We start from the raw sequence: 17,336 nt of genomic DNA on the forward strand, positions 1-17,336 counted from the left end.
TGTAGGTTTTCTCAGGAAAATCAACTCATGAAAATGGTGTTAATTTGAGATATAGGAGAAAGCAAGTATTCTTAAGCCATAAAATCAATTTTAAAAGCTCCAATTAAAATAAATCCAAACATAATAAAAAGATAGCTGTTCATCCCTCAGCCAACCATGACATTTCCCTGTCAGAACACCTTATGGGAAAAAAAAATTAGATTTTTAAAGAATATTATTAACAATCAGCAAATATTATTGTACATAACCAAAACAGCACTATACTACATATTTAATGTTTGTGTTTTGAGTGTGAGCTTCTTCAGGTTTGGACGTTTCAATTTCTTTTAAGTCTGAATTTCATGAGTATGCACAACCATAATGCTTATACTTTTAAACTACTCAGCCTTAATTTCAAATCAAATTTGTTGAGCTATAATTTTAAATTTAAAAAAATAGATATAATGTTCATTAGTACCCTGATGTAATAGTTGCTATAATTAGTCTAGGACCCCACTTTTTATAACTGATATTTTAATCCTCTTAGCTAATTAACCAATTAAATCACTATACCTAAATTCATAAAGCAGAGGTATAAAAAAAAATAGTGAATACTTGTATGTGTACATTTTGGTAAGCTCTTGTTCACTGTAAAGCAGCATGACATGAAAAGTTTCCAGTAGAATATATTCTAGAGGAAAAGAGAAAAAAAGAAACGCTGTAACCTACCTCATATTCCCTGCCATAATGAGGAACAGATTATAAATGTGAGAAAAAATGAAGAGGAAGAGGATGGTACTGAAGAACATTGTCATCCAAGACCCGTGGTCCTCTCGAAACATTTTCAGACGGAGCAATTGACCTGTGGTATGAATATTATGAGAAAACATATTTTAGTCAGTTAAATACATGTTTACATGACAACAAAACCAAAATAGAGTACTAAACTGCATTTCTTCTTATATCCAATTATTCCACTGTGTATGGGGAGGGCAAATTTAATATCATGCAGCCAAAGTACTCTCCTGTAGTTCGGCATGAACAGATATTATTCCTACAAAATTACAAGGCTGCTTTCCACAAACTGATGAAAAACTGTTTTGGGCTGTTACAATCAGAATCACTGAGCTGGAGGTCTGAAAGAGTCCACATGATGTCTGTGGTACCTGATCAAAATGTGGCTAAGGTTTTACATACACTACATGTGATTCTACATGCTGGTTAAGCAACTTTTGATGTTTCCCTGTTTCAGCCATTAATGTCTCTACTCGCTCTGCTCTCATGCCGGCACAGAAAGCTGAGCAGCCATGCACAAGTGAACAAGAGTGGAAAACTGACCCATTGAGAAAAAAAAAAAAAAAAAAAGAAAATTTACCTTTTTTTTCTTTTTAATTTCATGTGAATTAGTTCCATCAACCTGCTGACCTTGAAGCTCAAAGAACAGTAGTGCTGCACACCCCTAGATTGGAAGGGCAACTGCATAAGCCATCACATTTTCTAGAAAATGTTACACCCTAACACTCCAAAACAAATGCCACAGCAGGAAGATCTCATTAAATTAGTCTAGACCTCAAGGCAAGAGATACTTTTTAGTGGCATCTGAGCAAAGTTTTGAGAATCAAGACTACTTATAAATTTTTAAGTGTCATAACTACCTCAGGCTGCGTAAGATCCATTATTTGCTGCCAGTTTCTTCTTGATCAGTAAGAAATGTCATTAAATCATGATGGTTGACCATCTCTTTCCACTGACTATAGACACCATCAGGTCAACTATCATACGACTTGGTAATAGTGATCTTATCATATGCGTTTGTCCAGCTTGTGAAAAACACAAACATGGAATAGAATTGGGTTTCGGGACATTTGGACTCATAAGAAAAAGAGATTATTTGCTCTTCTGAAGAAAGTGACTGCAGGATCAGTTGAGGATCAAAGAAATTGCCTGGACTAGAGGGAAACTCCATGTATTAGAGGAAAAGCCGTCCCTTGAGTCAAAGACAACTCTTGCTTATACCCAAAAGTACACAGAAATACATGGTTAGTAATAAGTAATCACCCCTCCTCTCAGTAAAACTGAGGTAACAGTACTGTGCAATCTCACTGCTTCTCTATTTTGTGAGGTGGTACAGGGCTGCTACATGTTCTTGTCTGCCAGTCATTTAATGCCAACACAGCAAACTCTGAAAAAGTCTTAGGCTCAGCTGGGATGACCTCACCCAACGGTATGGTATGTACTGGGCAAGTGCCAGGAGCCTCAGAGTCAGTTTCAAATTCTACACAAGGCCTCCAGTGACATAATGCGGAGCCGCGGACGAACGACACGCCGAGACGGGTTCAATGTGGAAGACAGAGCATCAATCAACATGTGTGTTTATTGGTCCAGGGTACATATATTTATACAGACAACGCTAATTATTATGCCTACTAGTCACTAGCTGATTGGCTTAAGCTCTAAAGGTCGTATTCACAAGGTCCACCTACTTGCAGTTAGCTTACAGCACAAGCTTCTCATAACACTAAGTTTCTCATGCTACTATTTCTAATTCCTCTTGACTTGTTTTCGATACACGACAGTACCATAACACAATGTTTCTCAGACCACCGTTACCATAACACTGGGTTTCTCAGACCACTATTCCTAATTCCCCTTAACCTGTTTTCGACACACCACAGTACACAGGGCTGAAGCGTCCTTGACATTCTTCGTGTATCAGCAGCTGCGAGCAGCTGCAGGCAAACCCCAGTGAGGCCCAGCATCAGCGAGGCAGCATCAGCCCCTAGAACAGGCTCTGATCGTACAACTGCTGGGTGGGCTCAGGACCCTTGTCTCTGAGCCATTCTCCAACAATTCCCCCTTTTTCTTTTTGTATGAGCAGAGCCTGCCCTAATGTTCGTTCAAAGATTTTTTTTAATACATGACAAGGCACAACTTAAGCATGCAGGCTTACCATCTATTGGCTAAAGGCACAGGACCCTTGTCTCTGAGCCATTCTCCAACAACATAATGGACAAATCATTTACAGTCTACACTCAAGTCCTTGATCCACAGAGGTGAAGACTAATTTTATTGTCTTTCTTACAATGTAGACTCTTTTGTTACATTATACCACAACAAGGCCACAAACCGATTAAGCCTGTAAGTGGTAACATACAAATAATCATATCACAAAAGAGTTTACAGCCATATTTATGATGGAATTACTATTAATTTCCTAGTCAGATATGTACACCAAATGTAGTCACCACATCGCAGAGAACTAAACATTCCCTAGAGTGTTTGAGCTATGATTGTTTCTCATGGTAATGTTCTTGTCATTTCACAAATGTAATATTACGAGTTTCTCAGAGTAAGATTAATTTTACTGTCATATCCTCAAAAGTCTCACTGCAATATGACACTCTTCCCCATCCCAATTTTTGTAGTTTATACTTGGTTTTAATGGTTCCTGCTTTTTCAAAGACTATCTACTTGCAGCGATTAATGATCTAAATCTAAGTGGGTGAATGATAGTGGAAAGGTGTAGAAATACTTTTTCAGTGCTTGACTCCCAGAAAGAATGACACCTAACATCTCAGATGGGATTTCAAAAGGGCTTTGTACCAACAGATAATATTTAACATGTTTAAGTGTAATATAGTTGCTACGGTGGTCATTTTTACTATTGAGGTAAAATCAGAAAGACTGATCAACTACCAAGCAGTTTATTAAACTAAAATTTGTCAAATGCTGAGTTACAATGCCTCACTGCCATATTACAAAATAAGCTCCTACAGTCTTAATATTTTTTCACCATTCCTACATACAGAAAAATCTCAGTTCCTTATGTACATTTTTTCTGTATCCTATTTTCAAATGTTACACACTGAAGTCCAAAGGAGAAAAAAAAAAAATAAGAATGCAGCAATAACTTACTAATAACAGTACTTTTTAAGAGATGCTGAGAAAGATTACAGACCATTACAATTCAAGTGATAAAAAAGCTTACCAATTCATACATAATTTTCATGACTAAGAAAGCTTTTCTCGTGTGAAGTATTTGAAATAGAAGTATGCCCCCTGACATACATTATTCGCTTCCCTAATTTCACTAGGAAATCAAATTATGAGTCTGTAGAACCTTGTACTGTGTGTTTTTCCTAGACCTTTAAGCACTTTAATCACGTGATGTGTTATACTTTAATTTACAGGTATGTCTTGCCACTTGAAAAGAAGCTCTGCTTGCTCTCAGCATTGGTGATAGGTAAAACTTTTGTCAGGTTTTCTTCAGGAACATATTTTTCCTGGACTAGCTTTCTTCTCTGTCTTCTCCTCTTACCTTTTTCTCTTTGTCCTCCATTATCATAAACAAAGGAGTTTCTCACCTCTGTTTCCTGTAACCCTATACCCTTTTCACCTGCTCATACAATTTAATTCCATCCAATTCCCAGGTCTTCTTTATATCTACTCTCATCCCTCTTTTCCTCTTCTGAATCTCTTCATCTTGTCCAGCCCTTTCCTTTCCTAAAACAAACATACATACTGCATTTTAGCATCATAATAGCCCCTATACTTGCTTCTGCAAAAATATCCTATCACCTTTTTGTCTTTCATCTCCAAACGCCTTAAGCACACTATTTATTTACTGTCTGGAGTTTTTTCACCTGGACCTCTAGAAATCTGGTACAGCTCCTCGAGCTGTTCTTACCAGAATTCCTAATGACCACTTTCTTAAAGCTCAGCCATAATAATTCTTCCTCATCTGCATGAGTGCCATGCATCTCAATCCACTTGATTGATTCCTGCTAAAATCTTCTACTGACTTTAGTAAATAGTTTGTGTAGCTCACCATCTCTCATATTTGCATGCCCCTATAACTAAAAGAGTATCATTATTTTATCATGGGTTACCACAAATGGTTTATCTTTTTTCCAGATAGAATTTTTCTTTTCTAAAACCAGCTGGATTTTTTAACATGTCCCTCAATTGTTTGGAGTATTGAAAACCTCACCAGTGCAAGAGATGGGAATTTACTTTTGCAAGGCGGAGAGTGCCACAGCAGAAGCCAACAGGGGTAAGGAAGACAACTGATAATACAAGCAGTAAGGTGAAGGACATCATCCAATGAGGAGATGGAGCAGTCAGGAGCTAGGAGATGTCAGAACAGGGAAAACAAAAGGAAGGTGAGGAGCTGGACAGGAAGTATCAGGTGAGGTGATATAGCAGAGTGAGAGGTGGAATGGTCTGGGATGGAAGCAATCTCTGGCAGCTGTTGTTGAACTGCAAAGTCCAGTTTCAGCATGGATTAGGGCTGGGCACATGGAGAAGCTATGAAGTGGGGGAAATTAGTCAAAAACGTGAGGTATTCATTCAGGGAATGAAACAAGAAGATCCCAGGACTGGTGTGTGCTGCTGAAGACTGGAGGACCTGGAGCAGACCCAGACTATGGGCTGATGCAGTAGGTAAGATTCGAGCTCTGAAGTAAGCAGTGTTGGAGTATGGGAGTTCTCTGACAGGGCTGAGATTTTGGAATGAGGTGGGAGCTGTGAGACAGCAGAAGCGATAGGTAGGGGTGAACCAAGCTCTGTGATGGGGCAAGAGCAACATAAGTCCATGGAGCAGTCCAGTAGTAGGGCAGCAGTAACAAGGACTCCGGCAGTGAAGAAGGGGGAAGAAAAGGAAAGTGCAAACACATGCCCCAAGCCCCTGCACTCTTCTTATCTTTCACTGCTGCAAGCAATGACAGCCTTAGACCTAGCTAGACTGGGGATGTGCAATAAATCCATCCTTCCCTAAGAAGCAAGCAGAGGCTGCTATGGCAATAGCAATTTATCCTGACGTACTGAGAGGAGGGGCTTAATGATAAAAGGTATCTCCCTTGCAGTTTGACACCTGCTCTCTGAAAATCTGCCATTGTATATGGACTATTACTGACACCTTGGATTAAAAACAGTACTCACAAAATAGAGTTGTGATTTTAGAAGGTCCATATTAATGGAGAGGAAAAGCACAGCTGGGAATCTAGACTTTGGTAAAATAGATCATTCCAACCTTTCTAAAACAGGTAAGAGAAAGATTTAGTAAGTATTCATTGCACCTGTATTCTCCAAAGCAATATAATTTTCCCAATTTAGCTACTATACACTGATTAATACATACACATACATATAAATTTCATATTTTTAAAGTACTTTTTTACAAATATTGTCTTCAGTAAGCAAATTCTTACACCTTAACTATCCTTCTACTGTAGCTTATGTTTGCCGTATAAGTCTTCATTAACTCTCAAGTAAGTACGTAAGTATCATTTTTTATTGAAAGAAAGAGTAGCTTAATCACAATACCAACTGAGTCATTACGAAGAAAGGAATTGGGTATTAGCACAATCTGCTTACCTAATTGCATACAAATACTGCGGTATATTACTTAGTGTTCTCATCGTATTTGTATGTATAATCTGCTAAATGAAGTTGAACTGAAGTATGTGAAATGCTCCACTTAATACTCATATTGCATCATATTTCATGAGTTCAGTTGAACGTAAAAAGAAAATGCACGAGATGATTGCCTAATAGGTAAGATGTTAAAGTAAAAATTGAAAATAATCTTTGGTATTTTTATAACAAACTCCCTGCATAATGCTTTATTGATTTGATAAAATGAGCTAAAAGGGTATGCTTTGAGAGCACATGTAACAAATATATTGGTGTGTGAATAGTCAGAAATTTGGAAAACCTATTTGATAAATGGAATACATTTGTACTAGATTAAAATACAGTTGCAAAGAGGCAAACAAAATTCTCAGAGTAATCCCAACAAATGCAACAGTTCATGTAAAATTAGGGCTTCTACTATAAACAACAGCATGCAAAAAGGAGCATGGGACAAAGAGAGTAGATAATGAATAAAATTACTTAAAATAAGATGTTAATTCAGCTTATTTTTTTCTTTACTTCAGGCCAAATTAATCACTTATTATGACCTTGTTAAAAACGTCCAGAAAGTACACAGGTATAACAGGGAAGAATATAATTCCTAGGATAGATTTACACATACAAAGTTAGATATTTTTTAAATAAACATGTGCTAAACCTAATGGAACTTTGTAAATACAAGTTAAATACCATATAAATGACTACCAGTGGCAGACTGTGTACTACAACTAGCTATACACACAAATCAAGATTCTTTTCAGTGACACACTGTTCCTCAGCTATAAAAGAAGTTTCCTCAAAAAGTAAATTTTTACTGAAACAAGGTCTTCTACCTACTCCAAGGATTTGGAGGCCACATCGCAGGTACAAAGGTAACAGAGACTTCAGGATTTAGGGCCCTGCAACAAACCAGGCAGAAAATCAGCTCATCAGCTGCAAACCACTTGACTTTCTGTAACAGTGTGCAGATGCTGCCAGGAACAATGACAGAGAATCTTGTAGATATTCACTGTCAGAGTCACAGATCTAAGCCACATTTCTTCAGGTCCCAGAGAAGAGACAACCCAACAGAGAAATACAAAAACTGAGTCACATTTTTAAAAACAAAAACTTTTCTAGCATCTTTAGATTCACAGCTCACAAGATGGCTGGATTCACTGGACTGCTTTTTACAAGAGAAACATAAAATTCTTACCCATGAATTTAGCATGCTTTCTTGTCTTAATTATGAGTGATGGAACCCATAAACTTCAACGCCTTCCTAGGCATACGTCTAATATTCTAATAACAAGCCCTTCATCAAATCAAAGCTATTCCCTTAATCCTGAATGTCCCATCATGTGATTGTTCTTTCTGTCCATTTAATGTTCATGGCCATCTCCATCAACAGATGAAACTGTTCATCTGAAAAATTAATATCAACGAATTGGAAGTATTTTTTTATCCTTGAAAACCCAATCCTACTTTCATCAAAGTCTGGCAAGTCTCTTCTTAGTACTGACAACATATGCAACTCTTCATCTGTCACAGTATAATGTCATGGTGCTGCTGCTCATTCTTCCACTGCGAAGATGTGTGTATGTGTATTGGCTGGCTTTGTTTAAGAATACATGAACTTAGCAGTGAACAGAGCAATGTTCAGAAAAATAGTTTTCTTAAACTACAGATGTAAAATTTTGGACTTGAACTGTGAAAATCAGCTAGTCAAATCCTGTAGCTTGAGTTACTCTGTTGGTGCTAAGACAGTAGTCAGAAAACTTGCTGTTGCCCGATATAAAAAAAAAAAAGTCACTTCTGAAAATCATTACAGCACATATGCAGATTTCTGGACATCAGGGTAGCTCCAGTGGCCTCAGGATATAGCAGGGCATGCTGACTGTATTCCCACATGCAGTGAAGCTGGGTCCTAACGGTACAAGGCTTCAAATTCCTCTGATGGAAGACCAGGAGTTCTTGTTATAGCAGCAAGCTGAGGGGCGAACCCCTGTGTTCTTCTCTTATTATGTTACCTCAGGAAATCTTTTTATCTCTGTATCTGTTCCCCTGTGTCCACCCTGTTAAGTTGCTCACATCAATTGCAAAGCACACTGTTTCAAGAACCTGGTCTTGGTTATGGCCTCTAAGCTCTACTATAATACAAAGAATTAAGGGGAAACAGTAAGAATATTTTATGAAATTCAAATGCAAATCCCAAGGTAGACACATGGGAAATGCCTACACAAACACAGTCATATTTGCTAATGACTGAGCTCCAAAAGCACCTTACCCAGCTGTGCAGTTCCAGCCCCTTCAGCTACATAACTAACTTCATATAGCTCAACCCTGAGCGCAGTCCAGCAAACTGAAGATGATGAAGGGGATAGGGGAATTATTAGTTCAGGTCTGTAATTGCCCTAAAGCAGTTACAAGGCTACACATCCAGGCTTTAACCATCAAAACAGAGCCAGTAGCACAGGTGTCTGCACCCCTCCATTTAGACACACCTACGGTCCTTTTCCGGGAGCATGATGAGATTAGGAATCTGGCGTTACAATTCCCACATGCAGCTATGGACATGATGTTTGCAGCCACTTCAGGGCTTACTTACACCACCAACACAACTTGGAATCAAGTGCTTAGTGCCTTCATTCGTAATTATTGAAAAGGAAGGCAGAGAGGTAGGAAACACAGTTTAATTCAAAGCACTCATGACCTCTAGCCAAGAGGATTTTAGGAAAAAATAGCTTTCCTATACATATTCAAAAGCTTTTTAATTGAACACATTATAAGAAAATGTTACTTAATTGTATTGTACCTATTAGAGTGGCTACATTTTAAAGAATTTACAGGGATATCTTAGAAAATACAGCTGAAGAAAAAAATCACATGAAGCTTGTGTAATTTTTTATATTCTCAAAGGCTATGGAAAAGAGTAGGGAAAAGAGTACAGTTACCCTAGGTTAAAGTACAGTGCTTCAATACTCAACAAAATACATTTAGAGTGCAAACATTCCCCACCTGTGAGATACACTGTGAGTAGAACAGATGGCTTGCTATCCATATTCACTTTATGGACAGTCATTTGACTGCTTTTGTTGCTGAGCTTCTGGAGAAACAACTTTCCTTCCTAATTCATTGGTACAGTCTGAACCAGCTTTTTGCCAGCTCCCTGCCTGGGTGAACTATAAATTTGCAAAGCACAATAATGCAGGCTCTATTTAGCAGGTCTTCATGGTAGCTTGTGTTCATTATATTTCGATCTGTGTCTTTGAACATACCTCTGGAAAAGTCATATTGTATTAAGGTTGACATGAAAGCAAAACATTAGGTTTGAAAAAAAACACTACTACCAGCTTAATGGTTGAAGTTGTGTGAAAATTTTCAAGAAATCAATAGTATTTTGAAAAAGTCCTTTCTTCCATTCAAAGTGCTGTTTTTATGGAGTAAGATTTTATCCTGTCCTCCTAACAAACACTGTAGTGGACTCTGATCTACAAATGGCTATTTAGCTGACCCTCATACAAAGCTCCTACTTGAACAGACCTTACAGTTTGACATCTGCTGCATCGTTTGGAGAGAGGTTCTAGAAATATAAAAAACTGCAACTGGTGACAGCTCATTCTGGCAGAATATTCCAGCCTTTATGTTGTTTTTATGAGGAGTACAAAATCATTGGGATTAAACTAAGACTTCACAAGCATAAAGACCTTGCTTTGAAAAATACACTGCAGATCTCTGTTCCAGATATTTCATAACGGGCATTGATACAAACTGGTCCATAAAGAGTGAGACAAAATGAATTCTCTCTAACCCTACCATAAGCACAATGGTTTTGGCCTGGGACATTCATCTACGGAAGAAAGTCAAAGAAAAAAAAAAAAAAGAAAAACCAGTTTGTCCAGCACATTAGATGGAAAGGTTGCTGTGGCCTTCAGCACAAGCAGGACTTCATTTTGATTTGTTTAGATGCTTTTGATTTTGATGGATCTATCACAGCCCACTACACAGCTGTCCACATTACACATGATTCTAGGACCAGTATGGATACTCAAGGCAATCAAAGCAAGGATGGAACAAGTGTGGGCGATTACTGTCCTCCTGTCCCCTCCTCTGCTTCTTCCACAGACAGACATGGATACATTAGTGGGCAAGAGGACACTGTTGTTATTGAGAGTGAATGCTTTTTTTCTCTCATCTATTGTATGCTACACAAAATATTACAGAGGCAAAAATATAAAGGTTTGGATAAAAGTTCATGGAGATCTGCCTTTGCTGGTGTTGTAGAGTGTTACCTACTTGAAACTTGCATTTTTTTCAGATGGGGAGAACTTGTACATCATGCCATATTCTGAATTCTTTTGCCAGTTCAAACATACTGGATTTAATTTAAAAGTTTTTAATTTTAAATTCAATACATCTAATTCAATTTTTATTATAAAAGCTTTTGGTCTCTCTTTTCCCTTCAGGCATACTCCATGGAAAGATGATGAATGGCACATGCACTGTTTTCATTTGCAACAGAAATCCTAAACTGGAGTGGTACTGTTATTTGCTGATTTTGGTTTGTCTTTTAACTTTATTAGCAGGATTTCTAGGCAATATACTTGCACTACGACATTATGTGTACTGCATGAAGATATGGACTACCAATACCATATTTCTCTTTAATTTGGCAGTGTGTGACTTGGACTCTCATGGCACCTTTTTCAGTATATTATAGTCTCCAGAAGTCAGCTGTCTATTCCAGTCAAGCATTTTATCAGATCATGACTATTTTTTAGTATTAATATCTATGGGAGTGTCTATTTCCTGACACTCATCAGATTTGACAGATATGTAGGTGCTGTCCATCCCACCACTTCATTAACATGGTGGGACAAAGGAAAGGCAATGTTCTGTACCATCACAGTATGGATCTTCATACTGATTACATCGATGTCAGAGATCTACTACACAGCTACAGCTGGAAGACAACATGACATCATGGATGCCCTGGATAGCACTGAAGGACCTTTACAATTTGTAGTGCCATTCAAGTCTCCAAGATTGTATTGAGATTCCTAATTCCAGTCACAGTCATCTTCACATGCTATATGTTGACTCTCAAAGCATTACTACAATGTAGTAAATGTCAGCAAAGAAGGAACAGACTTGTTAGACCTCTGTTACTGATTTCAGCTGCTATGACTGTATTTGCTGTTTCATTCATACCCTATCATGTTATGATGATGGTGATAGTAATTTACAGAATTAACTGCCAACCACCCTGTGGGAACATAAGCACATTAAGTGCCATTTATAAAGTCACAGAGATCATCTGCAACATCAACAGTTGCCTTGACCCAATCATTTTTACAGTAGCAAATAAGACATTTTATCGAAGAATTAAAAGTATAAAATGTCATCCCAAATGTCAGTGCTGCTGTTGTCTGACAGGAAGAGTAAGGGACATCACTCTGTCCTCAAGAACCATGACTTAAACACCGGTCTAAAAAGACATGCATCTCCCACTGCCCATTTGGCTTTGAGTCATCAGACCCATTTAAAAGTTGGTCTCCTTATTGCATAGTAATCCCATGAATAAGCAAGAATACACAGCAAGACAGGGTAAAACTTAATGTGAAAAGAAACACTGGCAACTCCTAGCTTTACAGAAATGGCATTTAAAATATTCTTGTCAGAAATATACCTTAGGTTATTGTGAAATAGCAATTCTTACCTGTATGTACATGCAACTTGGAACGAACCATTAAGTTCTAAGTAGCTACTTTAATTCTTGGCCAGAAAAATACAGTAAGATTAAGAGCACACAGTGTTGAGGAGCCTTACAGTTTCTGTGAATTACTCTTTCATCTAAGTGCTGCTGTGATTAGACTGTGCAGTTAATAACAATCATGATGCTTACAACTGAACTTCTCAAGAATTTGCAGAGAGGATTTCTTCAAGTACTTAATTTTAATGCTGCTTCCACTAGTGTTCCACTGACACTGCCAGTGGAACCTCATTAACCTGGGGAAGCGCAGCACATTTCCAAAAACAAACCAACAGAAAATAAATAGTGAGATAAAGTCCCTGAGTGTAGTCAGAGCCACAGTGAATCTGCTCATGAAGCAAACAAACATGGATTTAAGAGCTTTGTTAAATCTTCCCCCACAGAGCAGGGGTTCCAAACTGATAGGCAGGGCACACTGGTGGTGCCCCCCAAAGCCTGGGCAAGTACTGCTGTTTCTCACAAGTGTTCTGCTTCAGGGGAGCGTGTGGTTCTACCATGAACTCTGAACTCATCAACTGGGAGAAGTGTGCACAGGAAAAGTTCTGAAATACAGAGGTGGCTGAGCTGCAAGAAGAGAGATGCTACCACACCGGGGTGCTTCTTCTGTTCATTTAGGGTCTTAGCATCACAGTTTCAGGACAGACTAAGGTAATTAGTCTACAGTGCATTTCAATCAATAAACAGCACAATATATAAGCATCAGAACATTCACCTTCAAGAGTCATTAACTATGTGCTCTTTCAACACACTGTATGGGAAAAATAATCATATTCCATAGTCAACCACCTGCTGACCTGCTTTCTTGCCAAGTCCTACACGCTACCTTGTTAATTATAAAAGCCCATGTATCAGTGAGCACATTAACTTTATTTTCAGAAGTTACTAGTAACAAAGTAATTTTTAATATACTTAGTACAGAGTCTTAATTCTTTAATTCCATACTTTTAACGTAATTTTGTCCTCACATGTCTCTATGTGAAAATAATTCTATTCTACATGGGTATTAAATCTCTCTTCTATGCTTCGATTGTATTGAGTAAATATATATGTATATATATAGAACATTTTTTTTAATTGTCTATAACTGCGACATGAAATGAAGAACCACTTTGCAATCCAAAACGCTTTACAAGTGATTGGATGTACTAGCAAACTCACAGGATCTTGTAGAAAAACTGTGTGCCTATATTCTGTGCAGGGGAGTTATGCTTTTTTACTTTGATAATTTCTTAATCTTTCAATTTTTCTTATTTTAAAAGAAAAATATTCACCTTTTTTTAATGCATGCTGTGTCCATTGGAAATATGACAGGGTTATTAAAAATGTTTCCTTAAGAAAGAGAGCTTTTTAATCCATGAATGGGCACCCATTGGCAATTACCTACTGTAATACACATTTATGTCTCAGACCAATACAGAAACAGTGTCAATGCCATTTAGTGACAAAGACGCTCTCAGCATGAAAAAGGATAGAACAGGAGAGGTTAGTATGAAACTCTGGGCTAAATGTGTTTATTGCTCCCACCAGATTGCACCCAAGATTGTAAACAGCAAACTATTTCCAAAATCAAACACTTGCCATTTTTATCTTTCAATCTGTCTTTAAAGGTACAGATACACTGTTTCCTTCTCCCTTCTCCACTTCAGTATTGCTTTTCCGCAAGTTAATTTGTCTGTGTTCAGGATGGGTAAAGTTCAATATGAAATCAAAATATGCTTTTCTAGACACAAAATTAAACACAAAAACTCACTAGTCCTGGACTAGAAACAGTAACTTCACATCTCCGGGAAGCAGAGATTCTCAGGTTTTATCTTCCAGGACTTGTAATATGTGAGCTTTTCTAGGGGAGAAAACAATGTCTTACACCAGTAGCTTCTCTAAATTTTCTAGAGATTCTATTCAGTCAGACTCAATTTTCTAGAGATTCTGTTCAGACAGATCATTTTATTCTCACTGCATATCTACTATATAGATGTCACTGTTACTATTACATATTAAGCAAGTATCATTAGAAAGATCTTTTGTTATTAATAAGAAAAGAAGCATTGAACTCAGAAGTAATTGTGAAAAACATTATCAAAGCCAACTTCTGATTTTTGAAAAAAATTGGAATTGTTTCCTTCTGAAGTGCTGCCTTTATAACACCTATGAATGCAGCCTGTACTCACAAGTACCCAAAGGTAGAAAGAATAAAATTAAAAATTTCAATTAAAGATTGGATTGAAAGCCTCCAGTGAGCTCAAGATGAATACAATATTTAAAAAGCTTCACAGATAACCCTTCCACAATTCTCATGCAATGCCTTTTGACATCAGCATTAATGTAGATTGCAGAGATTCTCAAGCAAAGTCCAGAGTTTCTCTGTCTGTGTTTCAGTGTGTAAAAAGAAAAACTAAGGCAACGGTCAGGAAATGTTTTAAAGTCAATGTGAGTCTGACTCAAGAGAAAACTAGGGAGAAATTTCATCCTGATCAGGTAATCAGAACATAAAATGCATTTAACTGAACAAGAATGGCCTTTATACTCTCAGTGTGACTGAACTATGCAGGACACTCACATAGAAAGATGCAAAATGAGATACTTTCTGTCAGCATCACCCTACCAAATAGCTGCATGGCCCAGGGCACACATGACAGAGCAGTGCCAGCAACTGCCATCACGGTCCTGTTCCCAATGACCCGGGAAGGACTGGGGAAGCAAACAGGCAGGGACCTGCTTTTTCAGGGGAGAATCCACATCTCAGCCAAGTCAGAAGATAAAAATTGCCATGAAATTGTATGTGTCAAGACAATATTGATTTCTGCTGCGTATCCTTTGATCCTCCCTGACCCCCAAAAACATGAGCAAGAGATACAGGCAGCATGGGTGGCAGCCCTGCTCTAAACTCTTTGCTGGGGACAAGCAGCAGCAAGCTGGAGACTACTCTAGCTCACTTATGTAGGATTGAGTAGGGTGGGTGTCCTAGCTCCTCAGTTCACTGTTCCTGGCTCACCTGCAGAACAAGGGACAAACTGTTTGGACCCTGAAACTCTAGTAAAACCTGTTTTTCTGCATTGCTCCTTTTTGCATCCCACTGAAAGTACTGAATAAAATGTGTTATGAAAGTAAATCCTTGCCCCCATGTCTGTTTCTGTAGCTGGATGCAATCTTACACAGTTCACACAATCCTATAAAGCTCATTAATTTTCTATTAATGAAGCCAGTTGTAACAGAGGTCCCAAGTTACTTGCACACGTAAGAGTAAAAGGGGAAGAAAAAGCAAAGAAATCCCATTATGCTTCTGAAAATATTCCCAACCAACCCCAAATAATGAGGAACAGAAGGGAAAAAAGAAGACAGGGCATTCCTACAAAAACTATCTACATCACAGTGACTCTGTCATCTGTTCTCCTGGCCTGAGCATCTCACACAACATGTCTTATGGTGAGCTGAGTCTAAAGGAATTGGGTAATCTTTAAAAATCATCTTCAGGACACAAAACTCATGAAAAATCATTCCCTCTTTTACCCTCAGCTATTCATGTTCCTCATGATACTCAGCTGTGAATACACCCTAGTAGCTGACAAGTCTTCCAGACATCCATTTGCCTGTTCATAAATGATTCTATAATCAATTAAACATACTTTTTAAAGCGTTTTTGTTCAACTAGGCTGAACTAATGCTAATGTTGTCCTGATTGAAATCAAGGGTTTTCTAAAAAACAAGAGTTAAAAGGCACAAGACATCTGTTCATATTTACTCGGTCATATTTTTATTTGGAAATAGATGTTCCTAAAATGCTTTAGTATAATATTCCCCAGATAGAATGACATAAAATTAAATAAGTTTATTCCATTTTGCTACAGTAAATGAACAATTAACTAAACAGCTAAGAGCCAAAGTCAACATCTTCTACTATGACAAGCATGTTGTAATACTGTTTCCTCACAGATCTTTGTTTGGATTAAATCTGAGGACATGGTATCCAATTACAACTGTTATAATGAGCTTGAACACATTATTGAATGTTGTAGCAATGTATTAGCCTGTAAAACTGACTGCAAGGTATGGGTAGCCTTCATGTACTGTAGCTAGATTCTGAAATATTACAGTGATGGACACCTTTGTAATACACTAGATGAATACAAAATAGACCGTGGCCTGAAAGTTTTGACTGTTTACACATGTGTTCAGCTATGGCCAGAGAAACAACCTCCTCATTTACTTCTGTAAATTCAGAATTCATTTATAAGCAAAAACTGTTAAAGCAAAAATCTCTAAGTTGAAGAGGTAAATTTTGCTACAAATGTCCCAAAGCTGCTTTCTAAGGAAAGCCATCTTTAGGCATGCACTCGTCTCCATTTGTCTTTATATTACTTTTATCTCACAGACAAACTACATGAAATTTTCACACTTATTAAGACATAGGCTTCCCTTTTTTTAATTAAAAATGTTCAAATGTTCCTGAAAGTTTGGGTTTCTCTTCAATATACCTAAATGCATGTATTCTGATATCAAAGTTTTTCTTTTCTATGCCTCAGAAACACCTTACTCGGCAAAAAGGTATGACAAAAGTACCATGGGGCAGTTAAGATACTTCACCTTTGTACACTGCTCTCATGAGTGGAAGCCCAAGCTTGTTAGGCAGAAGAAAAAATATGCCTGGACTGATTCTACAGCTGGAGGAACCACAGCAGAGGCAAGCAGTGTGGCTAAATCCACCATCCGCCTTGCAGGGAAATGTAGGTTCTCTGCTCCTGCCTTAGAGAAACTTGAGTCTCAGGGCTGCCAAGTCTCCCGGCACTGTGCCTGGAGCCTGCAGTCAGAGGTGATGGGATGTGCTGGCCCCCATGCAGGGACTTACCACCTCTAGAACCCCCTCAAGCTGTCTTTTCAGGACTTTTCCCAACTTACCACTTACCAGCTCAGTCCCTTCCTCTTCACATGAGTCAGCATGGACGGGACTTCCTCTGGCTAGTAAAGGTGAACCTTAATCAGGGAGCACTGCAGTTCTCAGCTTTTGCAGTCTAAGGTAAAATGCAGCCTAATGTCACAAAATGTAATAGTCAAGGTCTCAGCTACTGACCTAGCTAGAAAAGTGATGTCCTCGCAAAGTACATCGTGTGCTAGGGCAACGGGGACCCAGGATCTCCGGTTTCCCACCAGTCCAGCCAATACCAGTCAGAAGACTGACATTAGTAGCCAGATGTCT

General features: G+C 38.1%; 1 protein-coding gene and 1 pseudogene across 8 annotated transcripts in view; one reads left to right on the plus strand and one right to left on the minus strand.

Annotated features, from left to right (window-relative positions):
* TMEM117 (transmembrane protein 117) overlaps positions 1-17,336 on the minus strand; it is a 218,666-nt gene that overhangs the window by 180,365 nt on the left and 20,965 nt on the right. For 7 of the 8 annotated variants that reach the window (XM_033000018.2, XM_042793392.1, XM_033000015.2 and 4 more), the window contains one exon: positions 709-841. In XM_033000018.2, the coding sequence (XP_032855909.1) occupies positions 709-841 (133 nt within the window). Of the gene's footprint in view, positions 1-708; positions 842-1,354; positions 1,439-17,336 lie in introns of all 8 variants that reach the window. The other variant, XM_033000020.2, reaches the window with a different exon arrangement.
* Positions 5,954-11,852, plus strand: LOC116963383 (annotated as a pseudogene).

The sequence above is a fragment of the Tyto alba genome, unplaced genomic scaffold, assembly GCF_018691265.1.
Source record: "Tyto alba isolate M040663 unplaced genomic scaffold, T.alba_DEE_v4.0 Super-Scaffold_2, whole genome shotgun sequence".
Lineage (NCBI taxonomy): Eukaryota > Metazoa > Chordata > Aves > Strigiformes > Tytonidae > Tyto > Tyto alba.